Source organism: Scyliorhinus canicula, chromosome 1 (assembly GCF_902713615.1).
Source record: "Scyliorhinus canicula chromosome 1, sScyCan1.1, whole genome shotgun sequence".
In the NCBI taxonomy this organism is placed as follows: Eukaryota; Metazoa; Chordata; class Chondrichthyes; order Carcharhiniformes; family Scyliorhinidae; genus Scyliorhinus; species Scyliorhinus canicula.
This window is the reverse complement of record NC_052146.1, coordinates 202,688,649-202,715,306: the sequence shown is the minus strand read 5'-3', so window position 1 is coordinate 202,715,306 and position 26,658 is coordinate 202,688,649. Positions and strand designations below refer to the sequence as shown.

General features: G+C 44.5%; 1 protein-coding gene across 2 annotated transcripts; it reads left to right on the top strand.

Moving 5' to 3' along the window:
• Window positions 1-214: 214 nt before the first annotated feature.
• Window positions 215-26,658, top strand: trmt6 (tRNA methyltransferase 6). Of its 2 annotated transcripts, XM_038806254.1 has the most exons (11): window positions 215-578; window positions 9,512-9,642; window positions 11,562-11,671; window positions 12,115-12,206; window positions 13,147-13,230; window positions 17,038-17,162; window positions 18,426-18,769; window positions 20,446-20,531; window positions 22,857-22,959; window positions 23,049-23,135; window positions 25,821-26,658. In XM_038806254.1, exons 1-11 carry the CDS (start codon window positions 454-456, stop codon window positions 25,992-25,994), a joined length of 1,461 nt encoding a protein of 486 aa, XP_038662182.1. In that variant the 5' UTR covers window positions 215-453; the 3' UTR covers window positions 25,995-26,658. The 2 variants fall into 2 exon arrangements, with proteins under 2 accessions (XP_038662182.1, XP_038662188.1); XM_038806260.1 differs by lacking the exon at window positions 215-578 and having other exon boundaries at window positions 9,529-9,642; window positions 11,562-11,666.

The following is a 26,658-nucleotide window of genomic DNA, read 5'->3' as shown; positions in this document are numbered from 1 at the left end:
TGGAGTGGGTGGGGCATGAATCGCCTGTGCGTCTGACATGAGGGGTCTAACTCGCGGGCGTGCGACGTGATGGGTGGGTCGAGCTTTTGTGCGTGTGTACAGGATGGAGTGGGTGGGGTCTAGCTATCGCGCGTACGTAAGAGGTGAAGTGGGTGTGGTCTATCTGACGTGCGTGCGTATGACGCGAGGAGGCTTGACTGACGCAGGGAGGCTTGACTGACGCGCGTGCGCACTGCTTGGCCGTTTCCACTTCCGGCGCTGCACGCTCGCTTCAATCGGCCGCGGGAGGAATCCGCGAGCTCGGTTAACGGTTGGACAGCAGTTTATCGGCAGCCGCACACGGGACATCGTCTAAATTAACCTCCCAGTCTTTTTGTGTGTTTGTTTCACTCCGGGACGGGGGATTGATGGTGCTTGGCCAAGACTTGGAAGAGTAGCGTGGCGTCGGTGGCGATGATGATGTCCGGGCCCGGGGAGCTGCCAGCTGCCGGCAGCGGGGCCCACACTGTCAGCGAGGGGGACCATGTGGTCCTGAAGCGGGAGGAGGTGTTTAAAGCCGCGCAAGTGCAGAGAGGAAGGTACAGCAACTGGGATTCTGTGCAGCAAGTGTGTGAGGAAGAGAAGGGGAAAATAGTTCCAGCATTTCTGGAGGCATGCACGTTGCCTTTGGTTTCCAAAGTTTTGCAGATTTCAGCTTAAACGATGCTGGTAGACGAGGTTTTCTTCCAAGATATATAAATGCTTGATAAACTCAGCAAATATGGCAGCATCTGTGAGAAAGAGTTAATGTTTTGATTCTGTATGACGTTTCTACAGAACTCTTCACAACTACAGAACTACAGAACAGCACGGTAGCATGGTGGTTAGCATAAATGCTTCACAGCTCCAGGGTCCCAGGTTCGATTCCCGGCTGGGTCACTGTCTGTGCAGAGTCTGCACGTCCTCCCCGTGTGTGCGTGGGTTTCCTCCGGGTGCTCCGGTTTCCTCCCACAGTCCAAAGATGTGCGGGTTAGGTGGATTGGCCATGCTAAATTGCCCGTAGTGTTCTAAAAAGTAAGGTTAGGGGGGGGGGGTTTGTTGGGTTACGGGTATAGGGTGGATACGTGGGGTGATCATTGCTCGGCACAACATCGAGGGCCGAAGGGCCTGTCCTGTACTGTTCTATGTTCCATGTTCTTCCAGTTTATAATACTTTAACTGTGCCTTCAATACCCTCTCCACATAATGTTTTGACTTGTTTACGTTTATCAACTGTCTTTTCTTTTTGAACCAACGGGATTTTCAGCGGTACACAGCTGTACTCTGCCTGTATTAATCCTCTTGAACTTTTGGTATTTAATAAACTGAAACCTGGGAAACGTAGTGCAGTGTGCAGGGCACTCACTTTTTTTGCCTCTTCTGTAGTTTCGTTGAAACTCTTGTATCTGGAAAGTCATGTGCTTGTTTCATGCTTTATTTTGCAAGTAATCTTTGTCCTAAATTTGCTTTTGTGTGTTGGGATTGTATGAGCAGTGGCAGTTTTTACATCCAAGATTGAGTTTGTCTCAAAAGTCTAAGGGATGTTCAAAATGTTATATTAATGTTCATTATTTAACCATCCATGACTGTACTTGGTTTCAGTGGTGGGTATTTAAGATGCCCTAATCCTATTTGTCAATATTTGTGCCTCTGCCAACATCACTAAACATGATTTAATCATTTTTAAAGATATTTTATTCAAGCATTTTCATCAAAACAAACCAAAGTAAAATTATACAACATTATAAATAATGAACACCCCCGCTCCCCAATTGTGTCCCCTCCTGTCATGCCTTCCCCATTTAAATCTTTATTAGTGTCACAAGTCGGTTTACATTAACACTGCAATTAAGTTGCTGTGAAAATCCCTCAGTCGCTACACACTGACGCCTGTTCGGGTACACTGAGGGAGAATTCAGAATGTCCAAATTACCTAACAGCACTTCTTTCGGGATTTGTGGGCGGAAACCGATGTTCCCAGAGGAACGTGCAGACTCCACACAGACAGTGACCCAAGCCGCTATTTGAACCTGGGTGCCTGGCACTGAAACAACAGTTCTAACCACTGTTTTCACCACCTTACTCCCTCCCCTTTTGCAGACTCCTCAATACTTCTTAAAGAAGTCAATGAACAGCTTCCACCTCTGAGTGAATCCATAAACTGACCCCCTTAAGACAAACTTGACCTTCTCCAGCCTTAGGAATTCTGCCAAGGCGCTCACCCACAACCCTGCTTTCGGCAGCTCTAGGACCCTCCATCCAAGTAAAATCCGTCTCCGGGCTATCAGGAAGGCAAAGGTCAAGACATTGCCCCCAGGACATCCGGATCTTCCGACACCCCAAATATTGCTACCTCTGGACACCTTTACCCCCAACACCTGTGACAGTATGTTCGCAAACCCCTGCCAGAATCCCTTTAGCTTTGCACATGCCCAGAACATGTGGGCATGATTCACGGGCCTCCCACACCTATCCTCCTCTCCCTCAAAGAACCTACTCATCCGCGCAGCCATCGTATGTGTCCTGTGAATTACTTTGAACTGAATAAAGCTGAGCCTTGCACATGACGAGCAAGCAATCACCCTGCGCAAGGCCTCCCCACCCAGCTCCTTGGAGATCTCAGACACCTTCCTCTTCCCTATCTCTGCCTTCGACATCACCTTGTGTTGCAAACCAGGAAAGGACATCGCCTCTATTCACAAAATCCCGAACCTACAAGTATCTCAAACCATTCCCCCTGGGCAGCTCATATTCTTCCTCCAGGTCCTCTAATTTCGCAGAACTGCCCGCTGCAAACAGATCCCTGAATCATCCATCCCTGCCTGCCACCAGTCCCCCCCCATGCAAATCTATGACTTATCACAGATCGGTGCCCACACCGAGACACCCTCCTGCCCCAAATGCTGCTTCCACTGTGCCACACCCTCAAGGCCGACACTGCAATTGGGCTCGTGGAGTACCTGGCCAGCGAGAACGGCAGAGGCACTGTTAACAATGCCCTCACACTCGTTCCCCTACAAGAAACAACCTCCACCTGCCCCCATATCGAGCCCTCCTCCACTGCCCATTTCCTAACCATGGCGATATTCCCTGCCCAGTAGTAGCTCATTACATTCAGCATCACCAACCTCCCTCCTCCTCGCCCCCCTCCCCCCCACTCCAAAAAAGCCCATTTGACCCACGGGCCTTCCCTGCCTGTACAAACCCATTGATTAACCTTTTTAAAGAATGACTTCAGGACAAAGATCAGAAGGTTCTGAATTACGAACAGGAACCTTGGCAGCACCATCATCTTTACTGTCTGCACCTGTCCCAGCGACAATGGCAGCACATCCCACCTCTTGAAGTCCCCTTCATCTGCTCCACCAACCGAGTCAAATTTAACTTGTGCAGCTGCACCCAACCCTGTGTCACCTGAATGCCCAGGTATCTAAAACTCACCCCCACTACCTGAAACAGCAACTCCCCTAACCTCTCCTGCCCTCTAGCCTCAATCTGGACCACCTTGCTCTTTCCCATGTTCAACTTGTACCTGGAGAACCGGCCAAAGTCCTCCAAAATCCCCACAATGCCACCCAGTGGGTCCGATATATATATAACGGGTCGTCTGCGTACAGTGAAACCCTGTGCTCGAAACCCCCCTTCCCATGCTATCCCTCGATGCTCTCCGTTCAATTGCCAATGGCTGTTTTGCCAAGGCAAAAAGCAACGGGGAGAGTGGGCACCCCTGCCTCATCCGCAATGCAGCCTGAAATATCCTGAACTCACCCTGTTCGTCTCACACTTGCAACAGGTGCCGTGTACATCAACAGGACCCAGTCCACAAACTGCTGCCCAAACTGTCCCAGCACCTCCCACAGATATTCCCACTCCTCCCGGTCGAACGCCTTCTCCGCCACTGCCACCACCTGCCACTCAGGAGGCATCATAATCGCATTACGCAGCCTCCTCATATTTGATAATAATCTTTATTAGTGTCACAAGTAGGCTTACATTAACACTGCAACGATGTTACGGTGAAAAGCCACTAGTCACCACATTCTAGCTCCTGTTCGGGTACACGAAGGGAGAATTCAGAATGTCCAAATTACCTAACCTGCACGTCTTTTGGGACTTGTGGGAGGAGACAAGGGGAGAACGTGTAGACTCCGCACAGTCAGTGACACAAGCCGGGAATCGAATCTGGGACCCTGGAGCTGTGAAGCAACAGTGCTAACCACTGCTACTATGCCGCCCATTACATTTGCCGACAACTGTCTCCCTTTCACGAACCCTGTTTGGTCCCCTCTCATTACCCCGGGACACAGCCCAAAATTTGCAAAGCCAAAACCTTTGCCAGCAACTTGGCTTCCACATTCAACAGTGATATTGGATGGTACAATTCACACTGCTCTGGTTCCTTGTCCTTTCTCAATATCAGGGAGATGGATCCCTGCGAAAGTGTAGGGGGGAGTTCACCCCTCCCGCTGGCCTCATTGTGCACCCTCACCAGCAGTGGCCCCAGGTCCTCCCCAAACGTTATATAAAACTCCACCGTGAACCCACCCTCAATGTGATTGGGGGCCCCACCAATCACTGCACCAACTCGTCATTCACCCTGGGAAACTCCAAACTGCATGGGAACTACTGCATCATTCCCCCCACCCCCACAAGGCCGGGGGCTCTGACTCGTACAATCTCCTGTAAAAAGCCTCTAAAACCCCATTCACCCCCACCAAGTCCAACACCACCCTGCCCGTTTCACCCTTTACTCTACCAATCTCCCTTGCTTGCCTCCTGCTTCCTCAGCTGCTGGGCTAGCATCCTGCTCGCCTTCTCCCCATACTCATATACTGGCCCTCCACAACTGCCCCACCGCCTTTCCCCTGTACACTAATCCGAACTCCTTCTGAAGCCTCTGCCTCTCCTTCAGCAGTCCTCGCTCCGAATACCTCCTGTTCACCCTCAGAATCTTCCACCAGCCCGTTCCGTCTTCTCCCTACGTGCCCAAATTGAAAAAAACCCCCACCCCACCCCACCCCAAACCACCATCTTGAGTGCATCCCACTTGGCGGCCGTGACCTCACCAAGTCATTGAGCTCCACATATCCCAGGTGGCTGCTGTCACCCGCTCGCACACCACCTCATCTGCCAACAAATACACCCAGAGCGGCGCATGGTCAGAGACCACAATTACCGAGTACTCTTGAGTCGACCGCCCCCTTCAGCGACGTCTTATCCACCATAAAAAAGTCAATCTGGGAGTGCATCCGGTGCACATGGGAGAAATATGAAAATTCCTTCACCCTCAGCCTCCCAAACCTGCACGGGGCCACCCCCTCTCCCCAATATGCTCCTAGAAACCCTTCAGCTCCTTCGCCACTGCTGACAGCTTCCTTGGTCTCGACCGGTCCAAGCTTGGCTCAGTAACCATATTAATTTGCTTATTCACCAGCCCCTCCACTCCCCTTGTCCAGTCCCGAGTGGAACACCTGGCCGACCCATCCTTTCCTCAACCTTGTCTGATCCCCTATCTTTGTGTGCGTCTACTACAAAAAGGCGAACGCATGTGACCACTTGACCGGTCCATTCAATCCCTCACTTTCCACGTCACCAGCCTGAGGGGGGAGCCCCATCCTCCTCTCCTGCCACTCAGCCATACCCTTTTTTGGGCCAGCCCCCGTCTGTGTCATGTGACCCTCCCAGCTCACCCTCAGATGCCCGTCGTCATAGCAATCCCCCCCCCCATAAACAAAACATCATTCACCCACCTTCCCCTGTGCCTGCCTTCTGACAACCCCCCCCCCCCCCCCCCCCCCCCCCCCCCCCCGTTGCACTACAGTTAACTAGCCCATCCAACTAGCATGGCAGCCCCTGCCCAAGGCCTCCAATCCCCCTACCCCACCCCGTTCACACGCCTTCTTTCCCCCCCCCCCCCCCCCCCCATCCGCAAAATGGAAAAGGTGCACTCACCTTTGATATTCCCCCCCCCCCAAAACACTCCGCCATCAAAACCAACGAAACATTTTGAAGGGAACAGTTTCCCAAGAACAAAGAAACCTCCTCACAAATTCCTCCGAAGCTCAATGTCCTCCTTCTCCTACCAGTCTACTGTCCCTCAAAACCTCCATCGCCTCCTGTGTTGTACCAAAATAATATTCTCGCTTCTGGAAAGTCACCCAGAGGCGGGCTGGATCCAGCACCCCGAACCTCGCCCTCTTCTTGAAGAGGGCAGCCCTGACCCGATTGCACTTGGCCCTCCTCTTTGCCAGTTTGGCTCCTTCTGCACTGTAGGGATTCGGAGTAATAAATTTGCAATCAATATAAAGAATAATACAGCACAGGATCAGGCCCTTCGGCCCTCCAAACCTGTATCGGTCATGATACCAACCTTTGCCAAAACCCTCAACACTTCCTTGTGCCCTATCTCTCTTGACCCATCCTATCCATGTGTTTGTCAAGATGCCTTTTGAACGCCGTTCATGTATCTGCTTCCACAACCTCCCCGGCAACGAGTTCCAGGCACTCACCACCCTCTGCATAAAAAACCTTGCATGTCTCCTCTAAACTTTGCCCCACAGACCTTAATCCTATGCCCCTGGTGATTGACCCTGGGAAAGAGTGCCTGCCCATCCACTCTATCCAAGCCCCTCATAATCTTATAGACCTCTATCAGGTCATCGCTCACCCTACGTCTTTCTAATGAAAGCGGTCCGAATCTATTCAGCGTCTCCACATAGCTAACACCCTCCAGGCCAGGCAACATCCTGGTAAACCTCTTCTGCATCCTCTTCAAAGCCTCCACATCCTTCTGATAGTGTGGCGCCCAGAATTGTGTGCAATATTCCAAGTATGACCTTACCAAGGTTCTATAGCATGACCTGCCAGTTCTTATATCCGTTGCCCCATCCAATGAAGGCAAGCATGTTAGACGTTTAGCTGCTGTGTTATAAAGAGTGAAAGATTCTGCTGCTTTTCCACAAAATACCTTTAATTCCTTCAACAGGCTTTGCACAAAACTTTTAACATCACATCACCTGACACAAGGGCCACCTGAAGCCCCTTTACAAATCAGTGTCAATTATTGGATGCTTAACATAAATGAGACAACTAATTGGAATGTCTCTTAACCCATTACTTAACAAGCATTGCGTATGCTTTCTTGACTACCTTGTCCACTGGTGTTGCCACCTTTAAAAATAATAATCGCTTATTGTCACAAGTAGGCTTCAATGAAGTTACTATGAAAAGCCCCTGTTCAGGGAGACATCTACGGGAATTGAAACCGTGCGGCTGGTCTTGTTCTGCATTACAAGCCAGCTGTTTAGCCGCTTCTGTGGACATGCACGCCCAGATCTCTCTGACTTTCTATATTCCTAAGAGTTTTGCCATTTAGGGTATATTTCCCCTCTTTGTTAAACCTACCAAAATGCATTATCTCACATTTGTCCTGATTAAACTGCATTTGCCATTTCTCTGCCCAAGTCTCCAACCTATCTATGTCCTGCTGTATCTTCTGACAATCCTCAACGCTATCTGCCACTCCACCAACCTTAGTGTCATCCACAAACTTACTAATCAGACTGGCTACATTTGAAATGAAATGAAAATCGCTTATTGTCACGAGTAGGCTTCAAATGAAGTTACTGTGAAAAGCCCCTAGTCGCCACATTCCGGCGCCTGTTCGGGGAGGCTGTTACGGGAATCGAACCGTGCTGCTGGCCTGCTTGGTCTGCTTTCAAAGCCAGCGATATAGCCCAGTGTGCTAAACAGCCCCAGATTGCCTCCAAATCGTTTATGTACACTACAAATAACAGAGGCCCAAGCACAGATCCCTGTGGAATACCACTAGTCACAACCTTCCATTCAGAAAAACACCCTCCTACTGCTACCCTTTGCCTTCGGTGACCGAGCCAATTCTGTATCCACCTTACCACCTCACCTCTGATCCCGTTTGACTTCAACTTTTGTGCCAGTCTGCCATGAGGACCTTGTCAAAGGCTTTATTGAAGCCCATGTAAACAACATCCACCACTCTCCCCATATCAATCATCTTTGCCACTTCCTCAAAAAATTTGATCAAGTTAGTGAGGCACGACCTCCCCTTCACAAAACCGTGCTGTCTATCGCTTATGAGTCCATTTATTTCCAAATGGGTATAACTCCTGTCCCTGAGAATTCGCTCCAATAATTTATCTACTATCGACGAGGCTCCACCCACCTATAGTTTCCAGGATTATCCCTGCTACCTTTCTTAAATAGCAGTACCACATTAGCTATTCTCCAATCCTCTGGGATCTCACCCATAGCGCTCTGGTCAAAAAGTTGCAAATCAATGACTTTCTGGAGAGCTACTCCACTAATATTCTTCCCTGTTGCCAAGTGTAATGGATTATTCCTTACCCATTCAGAACATTATTTGACCTGCAATCATGAAAGTACCATATTAATATAATTTTGCTTCCCTAGAATGGACCTATATTAAATTTTGCTGTCAATAAATTAATATGAATTCATGGAGTCAATGAACTCCTTAAATTTTTCATGAGAAAATATAAGATTTTGTATATCCCATTAAATAATAGTATGTATGGATTGATAAAGGTGGGTCGGTTAGCTGTTGGCTGGACGGCTGGTTTGATGTGGAGCATCGCCAACAGAACGAGTTCAATTCCCGTACCAGCCCCTCCTTCTGAACCTTGCCCGTCGTGTTCTCTCCCCCTCTCTCTTCCCCTAGGATCTCACCCCTACATCCTCTGCTCTCTAACTTCCCCCTTTTACCCCAGCTTTCATCAAAGGGTGCTCATTGCCTCCCGACAACAGCATGACTGAAACTGGGAACCTGGAGTGTGGGCAGAAATCATACCTCTGTGGCCCTCTGTTTTATGGTGTTATGTACTGCGCTTCAAACTGCTGGGTTTTTGTACTGTCTTAAAACATTAGAATTTTTATTTGCTTCTTTACCAAAACTAATTGAAAAGTTTTATCTGTGCATCTTGAACTTCAAATTTTATTGAACTGTTTAGAGTAAAAACCTTTACTTTTGCTGGCATGTTGAAGTTATGTAATTATTTCTGGATGAAGAAACGAGTCTGGACCAGAGCCATTCGCTCAAGATGTTGGCTAAAATAAATGCCTGGAGTCTAACGGTAGCCCTGTTGCTTCAGTGTCCAGGGTCCCAGTTCGATTCCCGGCTTGGGTCACTCTGCGGAGTCTGTACGTTCTCCCTGTGTCTGCGTGGGTTTCCTTCCACAAGTCCCGAAAGACGTGCTGTTAGGTAATTTGGACATTCTGAATTCTCCCTCCATGTACCCGAACAGGCGCCAGAATGTGGCGACTTGGGGATTTTCACAGTAACTTCATTGCAGTGTTAATGTAAGCCTACGTGTGACAATACAAAAAAAAGATTAAATCTGAATTTTTTTCTAGGTATGTCAGTGATTGTGTCTATGACTTTGAATAAAACTTAATTGTTCAATTTAGAACTTAATGGATTTCAAACTTTGCTTTCCAGAAAAATCACCTTTGAGAAACAGTGGTTTTACTTGGACAACGTGATTGGACAGCAATATGGTACCACTTTTGAGGTTTCCACTGGAGGAGTACTCCAACCGCTGAAAGCAAAAACTGAAGAAGTTGCCAAAGGTAGTGTCTTGTATTTCTATCTGAACCTGTAAATTGCATGAAGGACATCGAAGTGTCAATATCACTGACCAATAAAACAACTAATTTCTGAAGTTAGACATTCCACCAGGCAGATGTTTGATGTGATGATTCTTGCTTGCCAAAGTTGACAGGTGCAAAATTTGTATGATTCTTTATGGGGTGATACTTAATAACTTTTATTTGTGCTGTATAGTGCATATGCAGTGATTATTACAGTTTGGGCTCTATGGACAATATTTTTTCTATTGCCTATATTCAGTTATCAATAAGCATCTTTTACTCCATAGGTAATATATAGCCAAACGATTCAATCAGCATTTCATTGGATATCTTTAAAAAGCTAGTGCATGTAAACCTCCAGAATCGAGTGAATTATTCAGAATCAAGTAATTATTTCAGATTTGAAATCTCCAATCAGTTCGTGAGGTAGCCTTCTACATTGCATTTTGCCTCTTCTGTGCTTTTTTAAAAAATATTTTGTTCAAGGTATTTTCACATACATGAACAGAATCAGAAGAACAACCAAACAACTCAATAAACCACCAACGTCAACTCCCTCAACCCTCCTTGCATCCCGCCTTCCTCATTTTAACCTCATTGCCCACCCTCTTGTTGACCTCTCAAACCTCCTTAATGAAATCAATAAATGGCTTCCACCTCTGGGTGAACCCATCCGCTGACCCCCTCAAGGCGAATGTAACCTTCTCCAATCTCAGGAATTCCGTCAAGTCGCTCACCCACACCCCTGCTTTCGACGACTCCGGGTCCCACCACCCAAGCAAGATCCGTCTCCGGACTATCAGGGAGGAAAAGGCCAAATATTGGCCTCCATCACCCCCTGGACTCCTTGGTTTTCCAACACACCGAATATCGTCACCTCTGGACTCGGGACCACCCCCATCCCAGAACCACCTCGATCTTGGTCATGCCCAGAACATGTGGACTTGATTCGCGCCCCTGCGCACTGGCTACTTCTATCCTCCACCCCCTCAAAGAACCTACTCATCCTTGCCACCGTCACGTGAGTCCTATGTATCACTTTGAACTGGATGAGGCTTCGCCTCGCACACAACGAGGACACATTCACACTCTGCAAGGCCTCCGCCTCCCTTCCCAGCTCCTCGTCCCACTTGCGCTTAATGGCCTCCACCAGGGCTCTGTCCCACTCCATCAACTTCTTATAGATATTTGACACTTGCCCGTCTCCTATTTCGTCCCTCAACAGCGCCTTGTCCTGCAACCCAGGGACAGCAGCCCAGGGAAGGACAGCCCCTCTCTCCTTACAAAACCCTGAAATTGCAAGTACCGAAAGCCATTCCCCCTGACAACTTGGACCCTTCCTCCAGGTCCTCCAACTTTGCAAATTTGCCACCTATAAATCTATCCTTGCCTGCCGCCGCCTCGAAACCTCACGTCCAGCCCTGCCAATGCAAACCTATAGTTATTACAGATCAGTGCCCACACCAAGGCACCTACCACTATCAGCGCCAAATGTTGCTGCCACTGCCCCCACACCCTTGGGGCCGATACCACCACTGGGCTCACAAAGTGCCTGGCGGCGAGAACAGTATAGGTGCCAGCAATAAAGCCCTTAAACATGTACACCAACAGGATGTCGCCTCTTAGACAGAGGAAGGATATTTTTTCTGCTTTAGCTGTGTGCCTTATCTCATTTCTCTGAAAAGTACCCATGACTGGTTAATTATGGAAAGTTGGGTATTGTGGGCTCTTCCATAAGGACTGTTGAGACTTGCCAATCGTTTCATATTAAATGCTTGCAGTTTTAAGTAACCTTCTACCTAGTAGCCTTGGCTAAATGTGACCCATGTCCATGCAAAGTAAAAGGGCTTGTGTGTTTTGTCTGGCTTTAAAGCAAATCAGTCCACTTTTTTTCCCAGAAACAAATGAAGCTGGCATTGATAACCGAAACATAATTGATGATGGCAAGTCCCAGAAGCTCAGCAGAGATGACATTGAAGCACTTAAAGGGCAAGGATTAAAAGGTCAGGTATGGATGACTTTTTTTATGCTACCATGGGGTGTGGGTGTCACTGGCAAAACCAGCATTTGTTACCCAAGGATTACTAGGCCATTTCAGAAGGCAGTTGAAGAGTCAACCATATTGCTGTGGATCTGGAGACATTAGTGAATCTGATGTATTTCAGTCAATATAGTTGCCATGGCACCATTAACGAGACAAGCTTTATATTCCAGATATATTAATTTATTTTAAGTTCCACCAGCTGTTTTGGTGGGTTTTGAACCCATGTCCTCCCGAACATTAGTCTGGGCCTCTGGATTGTCCTGTGACATTACCACGATAACACGGCCTCTCCTACACGGGCAAAGTGGCTATTCAATAAAAGTTAAATTCGCTTCATAAAAATTATATTCGATTTGTATTCCCAAATGGCAATTGTCTCATTAAAGCAAAGTTTTGGTTTTATGCAGGATATTGTTCAACATCTGATCGAGAATAGCACAACATTTAGAGATAAAACTGGATTTGCTCAAGAAAAGTACATTAAGAAGAAAAAGAAAAAGTAAGCTTTTGAATTTGGGTGGGGATTAGAGCCCTGTGTTGGATGTAAAATGTTTTACGCTGACTGAGATAAAAGTTTACACTCTACACTGGCATATTATAGAATCCCTACGGTACAGAAGGAGGCCATTCTGCCCGTCGATTCTACACCGAACTTCTGAAAGAACACCCCACCCAAGTCCACCCCCATAATCCACCTAGCCTTTTGGATACAAAGGGGTATGTAGCAGGGCCAATCAACCTAACTTGCCCACCTTTGGACTGTGGGAGGAAATCCACACAGACATTGGGAGAGCATACAAACTCCACACAGTCACCTAAGGCTGAAATTGAACCCGGGTCCCTTGAACAGTGAGGCAGCAGTGCTCACTGTGCTGCCCCAAAGTAAGTAAAGCTACCAGAGTCCCAGATGACCATAGATTGCTTTCCCCTTTGAGGGGAGAGCTGACTGGTGGTGATTTAACCTGAGGATCACCACACCTCAAGCGAGGGGCAAGATTGAGAAGGCAGGGCCTTCATGAAAAACCTCAGCCAGTACAGGAATTGAACCCGCACTTTGCATCACAAACCAACTGTACAGCCAACTGAGCTAAACTGGACTCCCCTTTCTTTTACAAATTAGAAATTACGTTAATTATTTTTCATAAGAAATTACCCAGTTACCCAAATAGTTTATGGTCTGAATTCTTTTCCTTTGATGACCCAAATTGAATGGTTCTGGCAAAGAATATACGTAATTGGTATATTGTAGGCATCACAATTCAGAAGCAGATACATCTCAACACACTTCCAATGGGTGGCCCATTTAAAATGAGTCTTAACACCGTTACATTTTATCACAAGAAATTAAATTACATAACCATGTTTAGGGTTCAAATAAATATTGGTATTTTGTACCTTGGAAAAAAATAATTCCTGGCTACATTCTAACATGTTGACAGGTACGAAGCATTTATAACCATCCTGAAGCCTACCACTCGCATAATGGCCATGATGTATCATTCCCGTGAGCCAGGTAAAATTTGGTGAGTAATGTCAAGTTGTACTCCTTTTTTTTCTATGGTGTTAAAACATTTTAGAGCACATTTCAGCAGAGTAGCTGCATTTTATATTTCAGTTGGATAGTTCACATTTCCCTTGACGTTTTCTATTTTAATCTCTATTGGGATTTTAACTCCTACTTCGTTGTAAATGAGCAGGGGGAAGGGCATTTGCATGACATGGGGCGCTATTTGCTTTGTAAAATGATAGGATATCTCGCATTGTTTTCAGATATCTGTCTCTTATCTAGTTGGACTCTGTTCATGAAGCTTTTTTTTCCCAGTGTGTTTGATCTTGCTCTTGCCTGCATTAATTTTATCTACTGTTTTTAGAAAATCCCTATTTTGGCCCTTATGGATTTCCTATCGATAGTTCCTTTTAAGAATAATCGTTCAGAATTTTTTTTCTGTGATGTGTCAGATAGGTTCTTCATAGTTACTGTTGGTTCTATGAAGTTGATGGAAACCAGTAGGTGCCTCACTCACCATCCTTCGTAACAACTTTTATAATCCCAGTTATACCTCATTCAATAAAGTAAGAAGTCACCAGGTAAAGTTCAACAGGTTTGTTTCGAATCACTAGCTTTTGGAGCACAGCTCCTTCCTCAAGTGAATGAAGAGGTGGGTTCCAGAAACATATATATAGACAAGGTTTCAAGATGCAAGACGATACTTTGAATGGGAGTCTTTGCAGGTAATTAAGTCTACAGGTCCAGACAGAGCAACTGGAGAGAGAGATAATCACAGGTTATCCTGTGGTTATCCCTGTGTGAATTGTCTCAAGCCAGGACAAGGTGGTAGGATTTTGCAAGCCCAGGCCAGATGGTGGGGGGTAAATGTAACGTGACATGAATCCAAGGTCCCTGTTGAGGCCGTACTTATGTGTGTGGAACTTGACTATAGGTTTCTGCTCGGCGATTCTGCGTTGTCGCGCGTCCTGAAGGCAGCCTTGGGGAAGATCAGAGGCCCTTGACTGCTGAAGTGTTTCCCGACTGGAAGGGAACATTCCTGCCTGGCGATTGTCACGCGATGTCCGTTCATCCGTTGTTGCAGTGTCTGCATAGTCTCACCAATGTACCACTCCTCGGGACATCCTTTCCTGCAGCGTGTGAGGTAGACAACGTTGGCCAAGTCGCACGAGTATGTACCACGTACCTGGTGGGTGGTGTTCTCACGTGTAATGGTGGTACCCATGTTGATGATCTGACACATCTTGCAGAGATTGCCATGGCAGGGTTGGTGGCGTGGGCGCTGTTCTGAAGTCTGGGTAATTTGCTGCAAACAATGGTTTGTTTGAGGTTGCGCGGTTGTTTGAAGGCATGTTGTGGGGATGACCGTGGCAAGATTTTCATCTTCATCGATGATGTGTTGGAGGCTGAAAAGAAGATGTCGTAGTTTCTCCGCTCCGGGTGAGTACTGGACGACGAAGGGTACGCTGTTGGTTGTGTCCCGTGTTTATCTTCTGAGGTGGTTGGTGCATTTTTTTGCTGTGGCGCGTTGGAACTGTCGATCGATGAGTCGAGTGCCATATCTCATTCGTTCGAGGGCATCTTTCAGCGTCTGTAGATGTCTGTTACCCTCCTCCTCGTCTGAGCCGATCCTGTGTATACGGAGGGCTTGTCCATAGGGGATGGCTTCTTTAATGTGTTTTGGGTGAAAGCTGGAGAAATGGAGCATTGTGAGGTTATCCGTGGGCTTGCGGTTAAGCGAAGTGCTGAGGTGACCGTCCTTGATGGAGATGAGTGCGTCCAAGAATGCAGCCAATTCTGGAGAGTACTCCATGGTGAGTCTGATAGTGGGATGGAACTTATTGATGTCATCGTGTAGTTGTTTCAGTGATTCTTCACCGTGGGTCCAAAGGAAAAAAATGTCATCAATGTATCTGGTGTATAACGTCGGTTGAATGTCCTGTGCGGTGAGGAGGTCTTGTTTAAACTTGTACATGAAGATGTTGGCAAATTGAGGTGCGAATTTGGTCCCCATGGCTGTTCCGTGTGTCTGGATGAAGAACTTGTTGTCGAAGGTGAAGACGTTGTGATCCAGAATGAAGCTGATGAGTTGCACATTGCGTCTGGAGATTGGCAGTTTGTCGGTTTTGAGGGAGGATGCTGGTGTAGAGTGCCGAGACGTCCATTGTGATGAGGAATGTTCCTTGTTCAACTGGTCCATGGGTGCTGAGTTTCTGTAAGAAGTCCGTTGTTTCGCGACAGAAGTTGGGTGGGTGTTCCTTCTATGATGGGGTTCAAGATGCCTTCGATGTAGCCAGAGAGGTTCTCACAGGAACCCATTGCTTGTTACAGGGAGGCAGTAGAGATCTCCAACTTGGGGAGTACGTGGGATGAGAGCACACCGAGTGCTCTGAAGGTCTGGATGCAAGGTCTTGATCAGTCTGTTGAGTTGGCAGGTGTGTTCCTTGGTCGGATCGGCGGGTAACTGTAGTGTTCCTGGTTGTTGAGTTGTCAGTATCCTTCTTTGCGTTAGTCTGTTCTACTCAGTATGACGGTGGCCCCTCCTTTGTCTGCGGGTTTCACGATGATGTTGCGGTTGGTCTTGAGAGCACGGATTGCGTTGTGCTTAGGGTGACGTTCGGGCTGTCTTGTGAATGCAACTCATATTTAATATGGCATAACCTTCTCATGGAGTTTTAGAGTGAAACCAATTAAAAGTTCACATCAATTCAAATGATTTAGAAAATGGGAAATCACTGACAGCACTTTCTGGATTTCTGTGTTTAACTGCGTGTGTGACGACAACAGAAGTTGCTGTCAGTTTCACAAAATGGTGATGGTGAACATTGACTGTTTTGTTGACATTACAGCAGCAAAATCCATGCCATTGCTAAATTATGGTTTTGGTGTAGCCACAGGTGTGCAAAGTCAAAACCAGGCTCCGTAGGTAATTCTGAAAAACAATTATTTGGGGGTGTTGGGGTAGCTCACTGCATGAGATGTTTTTTTTAATCGAATGAAAGGTTTGGAAAGAAAACTATTCACATTCTGTAGATTGGTTTATCTATTTTAAGCCTCTTGTTAACTAGTCTAAAGTTGTTTTGTTTTGAATCTGCTTCAGCAATGGCTTTTTTCCACCAGTGCCTTTTAGCGATGAATAAACCTAGTTTTTGATAGTTCAGCAAACTAAGATATCTGGTGCAAAGTCTGAAATGATGTGCACAATTAAAATACAATATTCAAACTGAGGGACAATAAATGGGTTTATTATACACTTGGTGCATGTTATCCCAAACTACTTTGAATGCAATGTTTAGCTTTTAGCGATGAATAAACCTAGTTTTTGATAGTTCAGCAAACTAAGATATCTGGTGCAAAGTCTGAAATGATGTGCACAATTAAAATACAATATTCAAACTGAGGGACAATAAATGGGTTTATTATACACTTGGTGCATGTTATCCCAAACTACTTTGAATGCAATGTTTAGCTTTTGTTCGTAAGGCATTTTTGCATGTTTGAGTTTTCCTTTCATTGGGCAGATGGAACAAAATTGGAAGAAATCTGAATGGTAACCAATGTGTGCCCCTTGTATGTTCTAGTTTATACGGCATTGCACTTATTCTTAATTTCATTTATCATTGTTCTGCCCACTTGCTACTATCTCCTAGGTCTTCCTGTGGTTTATTAGCGCTACATTATAAGGGGGAGAAGAGTAGGGTAGGGTGAGAGAGACCGGGGCAATTATCTATACATTACATAGTTAATGTTACTGTAACCCCAAAGATGCTGAGTTACTGAACCGATCACTAAAATACATTTTTATAAATCTATTCTTTTCCAGTTATTTACGGTATGACACACTGGCTCAGATGTTAACTCTTGGAAATATCCATGCGGGCTCCAAAGTAATAGTAGCAGAAACCTGTGCGGGTCTGGTGCTTGCCGCTGTAATGGAGAGATTAGGAGGTAATGAAATCTAACTTTACAGACTATAACCATGAGAATCTCTAATTTGTTGTAACTACTTTGTTGATCTTGTAGTGAGTATAGCTGAGCGTTAATCACCAATGAAGCTTCATGGCCGTACATATTGAATTTTAATTGAGCAAAGCTTATCCTGTTAGCAGTACTTCTCACTAGAGGTCAATATGTAAAGCTCACTGGGGAATACAGACTTCTAAATTTAAAGCTGTATTCTACCCAAAAATTCTATTTGCAGTGAATGTTGTGCATAATAGGGATTTGTGCAAGTTGACCTTGTAATATGCATGTCACAAAATAAGTTCAGACGATCTTGTTTAAATGCGAGCTATTTTCACCTCGCCAGGTATATTAATCTGGTGCTACCAGTTCCCTTCCTATAAAATATTCTAATTTTGTGTCACTTATTTAATTCCTAAGTAGCATGCCTGAAGAATGGACTGGGCAGGAAATGAGGGTTCACTTCAAAGAAATGGAAGTTGGGTGTTGCAATTTTCATAGAATGTCATAGAATCCCCTACAGTATAGAAGGAGGCCACAGCACCCTATCCAGGCATACTGCCCCACCCTATCACTGTAATCCCACCTAACCTGCACATCTTTGGACTGTGGGAGGAAACCGGAGCACCCGGAATAGACCCACGCAGACACTGGGTACGTGCAAACTCCACACAGACAGTCACCCAAGGCCGGAACCGAACCCGGGTCCCTGGTGCTGTGAACTACTGCCACCATGCTGCCCTAATTTTGATTACTTTTTTATCTTGAACAAGAAAATATTTTCAGAATAGAACCTTTGCTGCCTTATTCTTGACATTTTATGTATAAACTGCATTCTCAATGGCAACACAATGGAGTTTAATAATTGGGCAACACAGTGGGAATCTAGGAGCAAACAAGGCCAAGCAAAAATATTACAGAGAAATGGGGGTTGGCAAAGTTGATTTGCCTGAAAGATACAATGCATGTAAAGAAAAGTACACTTTTATTTCCAAATCACAGGTTGCTGTAATTTATAAATCCTAAATGTTCTTTTCTTGTCACCCATCCACGTTCTTCTACTCCCTTTGAGCCCTATTTGATTTGTTTAACTGCTTGTCCTCTTTCCCTTACCCACCAAGCCAAGCTGTCCTATGTTTGAGCAAAGCACTCAGTTGAAATTTGTCTTTCATCTGCCAGCCTACATGTGCATCTGTAATTAATATCCAACTACCTATTCTGTATAATCTCTTTAGTCTTTTTCTGCAGGTTTTGGGTCTGTTGTCCACTTGTATCCAGGTAGCTTGCCTATCAGAGCGGCGATGGAGAACTTTGGATTTCCAAAATCATTCTATAACCACCTGTATGACTTTCCTATCAACAAATTGAATAGTCTTCTTTCTGGAAGTTTTTCAACTGAGAAAGAAACACTGCAGAAACAAACTGAAGTGGTGGTAGAAGGAGGTAATAGGAGCCCACTAAGCACACAACAGGTTGTGGCGTCTTGTGGTGAAACCCTCATGGAAAGCATCCAATCTGAGGAAACTGAGGCCATGGATGTTGCTTGTGAGGAGCCTGAAAATACAGAAAAAAATGCAGGCAAAAAAAACAATGTAAGATTTATTCCTGTAGGATATAATGTGGAACGTTAAATTCTAATGTATGAGGTCCCAGGTTCGATCCCGGCTCTGGGTCACTGTCCGTGTGGAGTTTGCACATTCTCCCCGTGTTTGCGTGGGTTTCGCCCCCACAACCCAAAAATGTGCAGTGTAGGTGGATTGGCCATGCTAAATTGCCCCTTAATTGGAAAAAAATTATTGGGTACTCTAAATTTTAAAAAAAAAAATTCTAATGTATCATATTTCTATAGGCCAAACAATTGTTGTTTGTGAAGAAAAGTATTTCTCCAGACTGACTGTGATTTGATATCTGTAGATAGCTGATTTCATTGATTAATACGAAGCAACAGTAAAATACTGGCCGATGCCCACCCGATCACAAAGCACACTGGTTTTAATGCTTTAATTTTTTTTATGTAGAAAATGATCGCTATTTCAAAAAGAAATGATTCACTGAAGGACTTTCTGGTGTTGTGGCCCAGCAAGCTTCTATATAATTGCAAATATTTAAAACATTGTGCAGCATCATTTTGTCTTTTTTTATTTTTTGTTTTCCAACTGGAAAGATGCTTATACTTAACTATATGCAATATTAAAATAAAAGCAAAATACTGTGGAATCTGGAGATATGCTGGAAAAGCAGTCGTAGCAAAATTGAGAGATGGTTACTTCAGCTCTAATCCAAATTAAGATATTGCTGAAAAGAGATTCGTGGAAAAAACGAGTTCCTTCATTCATCAACTGTGTTGTAACTTTTTAATGCTAATCACCTCTGCAAATTTAGCCTTGGATCCTGCAGCACCTTTCCTGTTCTGATTTGTTGCTTCTTCAAATTACCTTATGTCAGGTCATTCAATACACCTTTGTTTGCATTAGGTTAATTAATGGTGATGCCAGTTTGTGGCAGGTCACTGCCTTGTGTCACTAAGGGCTTTAATCATGTACTTTGATCAAATTGGCAAACCCCCGTATCTTTTCCAGGTACCATGCTGTGTTTGTGATGCTAATGGTTTCAGTATATGGCCTTTCGGAGCAAAAGTGGATCCTGGCAAGTGTGCCTCTGACCAATGCCAGGTCCTAATGCCTGATGATTTTCTGTGCATTTACTGGGAAAGGGGGAGGGAACTATTGATTTAATCTCACTTTGCTCTAAATACATACACAATTTCTGGTGTAACGTTTCAAAATGTGTAGTTCAATTCCGTCAAACCCAGTCATACAGTTTCAAAAGTTCACTTTTGAAATTGTCCCTCTTAGATTATCAAACTGTTTATAAATCAGGGTTCCATCTATATTCACACCCTCTCCTCAATTTGTGTGCTTGCTTGCTTCATCCGCTACTGGCAAAGTTTATTTTTAAAAATGCACCAAATTTGTTTCTTTCGAATCGTACCCTCGTTTAAAATGGGATCTGATACCTGCCACTTTATTCTGGCTGGATTGTTTCTGTACAACCGCACCTTTTAAAATGCCTCCTGCAGGAATATAATTTCCTTTTAAAATTCTCAAAATTAAAACAAATCTTGAGCTGTCGCCAAACATTTTTATTTGACGGTTCTCTTGTGCAGTAGAGTCCAGTTTTATAACCTAGGTTTATGCTTGTTCTTGTACAAATTCTAGTCTTCGAAAGTCAAACTGAGCTCCATCTTTGGTGGCATGTTTCTTGACAGGTTGAAGAGAGGAAGAGTAAGCAAGAAGATCGGCTGAAGAAATTACAGGCGGCTGCTGTTGTGCTGCAAGAGAGAAATGCAGATGGGTGAGCTTATGTAACAATCCAATGAACTCCACTATTCTGTTGCAGATCTTTGAGTGACAACTATAATAGTTTAGGTGCACCTATTTGTGATCCAAATGAACTAAGACTTGTAGAAATTGTAACATTAGAACAAATCATTCAGCCCAACCAGTCCAAATTAATGTTTACCCTCCACATAAGCAGTAGTGCTAATCCCATGTCCCTTTCTCGTATCCCTTTATCTTCCTTTCCTTCAACTTCTTACCTCACCTATTCTTAAACTTTCTGCTTTAATTACTGTCTTTAGTGCTTTCTACAGCCTAGAACCATGTCTTTAATTAAAAATATGAATGTTAAATCTATCAACTGTGTCCCATCCCCTCATAATCAAATCATTTCTGCTATCTTAAAAAAAACAATCTATTTTTCAAATTGTTCCTCATTTATATTCTCTCATACCAGGCAGCAACCTAGTAAATCTGCACACATTCATTTAGTCATTTTACGGTCTGCTTCTGATCATTTATGTTTATTTGCAGCACTCAACATTTCCCCCATTCAAAATATATTTTGTTTTAAAGTAGCATTTCTCACTGACTAGCTTTGCCTTTAAATTTCATCTACCTATTCCACCATTGTATCAATGGTTCTCATTGTTTGCTATGTCTGCCTCCCATTTAGTACCTCCTGCAAAGTTGAACGCTACTCCTTCTAGCCCTATATTGAACTTAATTCCTCTAATCTTCCCTGATGTCATCCCATAATATTCTCCTGATAATTGCCTATGTAGTACCTGCAGGTGCACTACATTTGTTGCGTTTTATTGTATCTCCTGAATTATTTCTTTTTATAAAACGGTTTTACCTGAATTATTTAATCTTAAGTAAAGCGCAGTTTTGCAGATCCATTTATTTTAAAAGGGCATCCGCAAAAGATAAGAAATTTAAATCTGAGATATCATATTAATGCCATCTGAACAGTTCTATATATTCAACATCCTATTCACTTTGGTTTACGCCAACTTCTCAATGTTTATCTTTTCCTCTTAAAAATGTAGTCTCATCTACGGCTTTTGTTTGTTACCTCCAAACGCAACTATTCCAATGCTCTCCTGGTCAGCTTCTACCCTCCATAAATTTAAGATAACTCAAAATACTACCCTTATCCTAAACTTGCACCAAGTCACATTCATCCATCATTCTTTGCTTTTACTGACCTGTGTTATCCCCTGGTCCCTAACCACCTCCATTTTAAAATACTTCTCCAGCCCTCTGAGAAATATGCATTTCTCCACGGGTGTCTTGGCCATCTCCCACTTCCTCACTACTGCCATCAGCTATTTAGGTCCAAACACTGGAATTTCCTTCCTAAACTTCTCCATCTTCTTCAAGCCCCACCTTTTGACCAAACATTTAGTCACCTGCTCTAGTGAGCTGAATTTTCCTGGCAATGACGTGGCAGGCTTGGAGGCAAGGGTTCCGGGAAAATATCTGCTGCTAAATAGCTTTCCCAAGGGCGGGTAGCAGCAAAGAGGATGGCAGTCAATTTACATGAATAAGATGCCAATTAGGAGCAATATTATCAGCCAACCAGCAGAGCAGCAGTTCACCATGTGCAGAGGCTGCTAATATATTGGAGGTACCCACCCTGTAGTAGCTCAGGAAGGTGTCAGAGCCAAAGGCCCAATCCTTGAAAGTAGGTGTCTTCAGCCACTCTAGTCCCAAAAAGCCAACTAAGGATTTTCCAACTGATCTGAGGGGCCTACTGCTTTCCCTCCTCTAGTTAATATATTTAATTTGACCTCTCTTAAGGCACTTCCCATCTTGAGCTGCTTCAGCAGTACCCACTTTGTCTTTGAGGGTGGTAGTGTGCTACTGCTGAGGTCTGAATTGACCGCATCAGAAGTGCCCTGCTATGCGCCCCTCACCTCGAGACCCACTGTCTTTAATAGGATAGCAATGCAGGGGGCAGCAACTCGGTGGCCGCCTCTGGGAATATCACTGTGCTGACTTCATTGCCAGAAAATGCTGGTACAAGATTCCCATTTGGTCCTGATGTCGCTGTCCAAATGCCTGCAGAAATATCTGCTCCAATGTTGTCTCCAGTGGTTCAGTCTGAATTTGGTCTGATTGTACTCCTGTTAAATGCCCGAGGATATTTTACTATGTTAAATGCACCTTAAAATCCTTTTTGCTGTTAATGGTCCATCTGTGTAAATATACTGCCCTAGTTCTGTCGAGCCATTTTATACTAAATAATGGATTATTCTAGTCGTTAGCATATCTCAATTAAATGAAAATTCACATTACATTTTGGTGAAAAGCTGTTTTTTTTTATTTATTATAGGTTAATTATAGCAAGTCGCCTTTATCCTAGCCCCTTGTTACTTTGTCTTCTGGAGTTTGTGGCACCATCTAGACCGTTTGTCATCTACTGCCAATACAAGGAGGTAAAACAGGGTGTTTGGCAGATGTTGGTTTAGTTGAGTGTTTGGGGCCACAGTTCAGTTCATTTGTCTTGTTTACTTTCTCCATGTAGCCTTTGCTCGTGTGCTATTCAAATCTACGAGAAAGGGGCGGAGTTGTTAACCTGAGGCTGTCGGAAACATGGCTGAGGGGCTATCAGGTAAACCTCAACAATACTGCATGGATTGACAATTGGTTAACGACAGAAAGCAGCAAATGCACAGATAAACAGGTCTTCTCATGTTGAACGATTGTGACTCGTGAGGTAAAGCAAGAATCAGTACCTGGAACCCTAGCTGTTCATATTCTATCAATGAATTGTCTGTGGGAATCAAAAGTAATATTTTCAAATTTGCAGATGACACCAAATTAGGTGGAAATATGTTGCAAGCATAATGCAAAGTGGCTTCAAGGAAATTTTGGATAGGCAAAGTGAGTGGGCAAGGACATGGCCAATGGAATATAATGTGATAAGTGTGAGGTTATACACTTCAGTAGGAGGAACTGAGGTGCAGAACTTCTCTTGGATGGTGAGAGATTGGGAAGTGTTGACGTCCAAAAAGACATGGGTGTCTTTGTTCATAGTTCTCTGCAGTCCAACATGCAGGCGCAGAAAGCAATTAGGAGACAAATGGTATATTGGGCTTTATTGCAAGAGGATTTGAGTACAGGAGTAAAAATGTCTTGCTTGAGTTGTGTACAATATTTGTTCGGTGCACCTCAAATTGTACACCTTTTGGTCTTTTTGGGTGGCATGGTAGCACAGTGGGTAGCACTGTTGCTTCACAGCTCCAGTGTCCCAGGTTCGATTCCTGACTTGGGTCACTGTGCGGAGTCTGCACTTTCCCCCTGTGTCTGCGTGGGTTTCTTCCGTGGGCACTCTGGTTTCCACCCATAAGTCCCGAAAGACGTGCTGTTAGGTAATTTGGACATTCTGAATTCTCCCTCAGTGTACCTGAACAGGCGCCGGAATTTGGCGACTAGGGGCTTATCACAGTAACTACATTGCAATGTTAATGTAAGCCTACTTGTGACATTAAAGATTATTAACAAAGGAATACTTGCCACAGCGAGAGTGCAACAGAGGTTCCTGAAACTGGAATTGCAGAACTGTCCTGAGACGAAAGATTGAGGAGACTAGGCCTGTATTTTCTGGAATTTAGAAGAATGAGAGGTGATCTCATTGAAATTTTACTTGAGGAGCTCGGCAAAGTAGATGCTTCCCTTGAGGGGACGTTGTAGTCGTCAAGACCATGGGGACACAGAATAAAGGGCAAGCCATTTAAAATATAGATGAGATGGAATTTCTTCACTCAGAGGGTGGTAGACCTTTGGAATTCCCTCCCCCATGGGACTATGGAAATGTAGTCATTCGAGTATGTTCTAGACTGAAATCAATAGATTTCTAAATACCAATGACATCAAGGGGTCTGGAGTCAGCATGGTAAAATGGCATTGAGGTAGGCAATCGACGCAGTCTCAAGGGGCTGAATGGCCTACTCCTCTCCTGTTTCTGAGAAATTAGTGGTATCATCAAACCAAGCTGGTGAACATGGTCAACAAAGTCAGCATGTTGCATACAATGCACTTTTAAAAAAAATTACATGGGCTGGATACTCCGAGCCTTCACGCCGAAGTCGGGGGCGGAGAATGGCCGTTTACCCAGACATGGGGACCGGCACCACTGAAGCGATTCTCTGGTCCCTAGAGAATCGCTTGGGAGTCGCTTGTGCGTGGGTAGGGGGCCATTGACAGAGGTCCGTCTCTCCCCCCACACCCCCCCCGGCGAATCTCCGCGCAAAACTAGCCGAGTTCACGATGGCGTGGGTCTAAACACGTAGCGGCCGGCGGGAACCTCAGGTGGGGGCTGCGGACTCAGTCCGCCGTCGTACGCATGCCCGGACGGGAGTGCGGGCCCCGTATCTACAGCAAGAGCTGCAAGGAGCACTCCGGGGCCCTGCCAGCCCCATGCAGGTAGGAGAATCGCTCAGGACTTTCTTAAGGAAAGTGAAACACCAGCGTTTTTATGCCGGCGTGGGGACATAGCCCCATTTTTGGAGACTACAGCCTCATGTCTCTGAACCAAGCATATCAGTTTATATAAGATACTCTTCAATATGCCCAAATCATTTTCATTTAGACAGATTGACAAATGTCCTACCTTTTTTGTTTTTGTACCTTGTGTAACTGAGATTCGTCTTGCCAACCTTTTTTTTTTAATTTAGAGCACCCAATTATTTTTTTCCAATTAAGGGCCAATTTAGCGTTGCCAATCCACCTGCCGTGCACATCTTTGCATTGTGGGAGCGAAACCGACGTAAACGCGGGGAGAATGTGCAAACTCCACACGGACAGTGACCTAGAGCCAGGATCGAACCTGGTACCTTGGCGCCGTGAGGCAGCAGCTAACCACTGCGCCACCATACTGCCCTCCTTTTGCCAACTTAATCTGACCCTTCAGCCCTCATTAATTACATATGTTGTATGTGGCCCATCAGTCTTGCTATATTAAGTTTGCAGTCCAGCAGACCAGATTTGTGTAGCTGCTAAATCAGACTGCAAGGATGATTTTGCTGAAAGAGGTTTACATGACAATAATTTTAACATTGGAATTTAACTGGTTTTAAATGATAAAAAAAGAATGAAAGGACCATAGTACAGGAAGCCACTAAATATATCTGAAAATTTTGCACTCGATGTATTAAATTTAGGTCGAAGAGCCCCAAGTGGTATTTTTTTAAAGATTGTTCTGAAACAGTCCAAGCAAACACCGTTACCAATACTTTGAATAGTTTCCAAAGAGAAGTCTCCATTGTGTAAAAATTTATTTGTCCAAATGTTTTAGGTATTACCAAACCGGACTCATCCCAAGTTGACAATGAGTGGAGGTGGTGGCTATGTCCTGACTGGTATTACTGTTGCTATGGACAAAGCAAAATCTATTGCCAACAACTCTAAACCGCAGAGGTTGGAAGAACCTGCAGCCAAAAGACAGAAGGTTGAAGAATCCAAAAGTTAGCTTTCCTCCAAGTCCTGTTGCTAATCTAGAAACTGCTTGACATTGGAGCCCATTGTAAAGCTTAAGCTGCAAGTTTTTACAAACTGCTATACATTTATTTTGATATAATATGGTATATGTGCCATTTGGAATTTTCTGCTATGATGTGGAGCATTAGCAAAAGTGATTTTTGCACGTGGGACGATGGCGCTCTCAATGCAGACAAAAGTATTTCTATGTACCAGTGTACAATATTTCTTTACTTTTTGCAGGGGTGAGGGAAATAAAGTGAGTGAAATTAAGTATTTTTGGAAAATATGTGCATGCTGCAGTTTAATGCAAAAAGAGGTGAGTTAAGAGATCTTGTTAGTTCCAGGCAGTCTCAACCCATTCAAGAGTCTCTAACTTGACAAAATGAAGGTCTTAATTAGTCAGGAATTATATGACCACCTGTAAAATCTATTGCCTTTTTTTTTACATAATTTCATTGGTTGTATCAAGTTATGGAAACTAACTTCATGCACTGAAGTATTTTTCTTAATGGATTTAACTATTTTACATTGATCTTATTTATAATTTGTATAATTGTGTTTTCATTACCAATTTAGCTGTATTGAAAGTGTCACATCACTGGAATCAACTATGAAAAGTTGTTACCTGAAATAAATCCATTTAATCAAGCTGA

Coding starts and splice junctions, on each gene's coding strand:
- trmt6 (XM_038806254.1), top strand. CDS start 454: ATGATGATGTCCGGGCCCGGGGAGCTGCCAGCTGCCGGCAGCGGGGCC. Junction 22,960..23,048: donor TCTACTGCCAATACAAGGAG/GTAAAACAGGGT, acceptor TTCTCCATGTAG/CCTTTGCTCGTGTGCTATTC. Junction 23,136..25,820: donor CATGGCTGAGGGGCTATCAG/GTAAACCTCAAC, acceptor CAAATGTTTTAG/GTATTACCAAACCGGACTCA.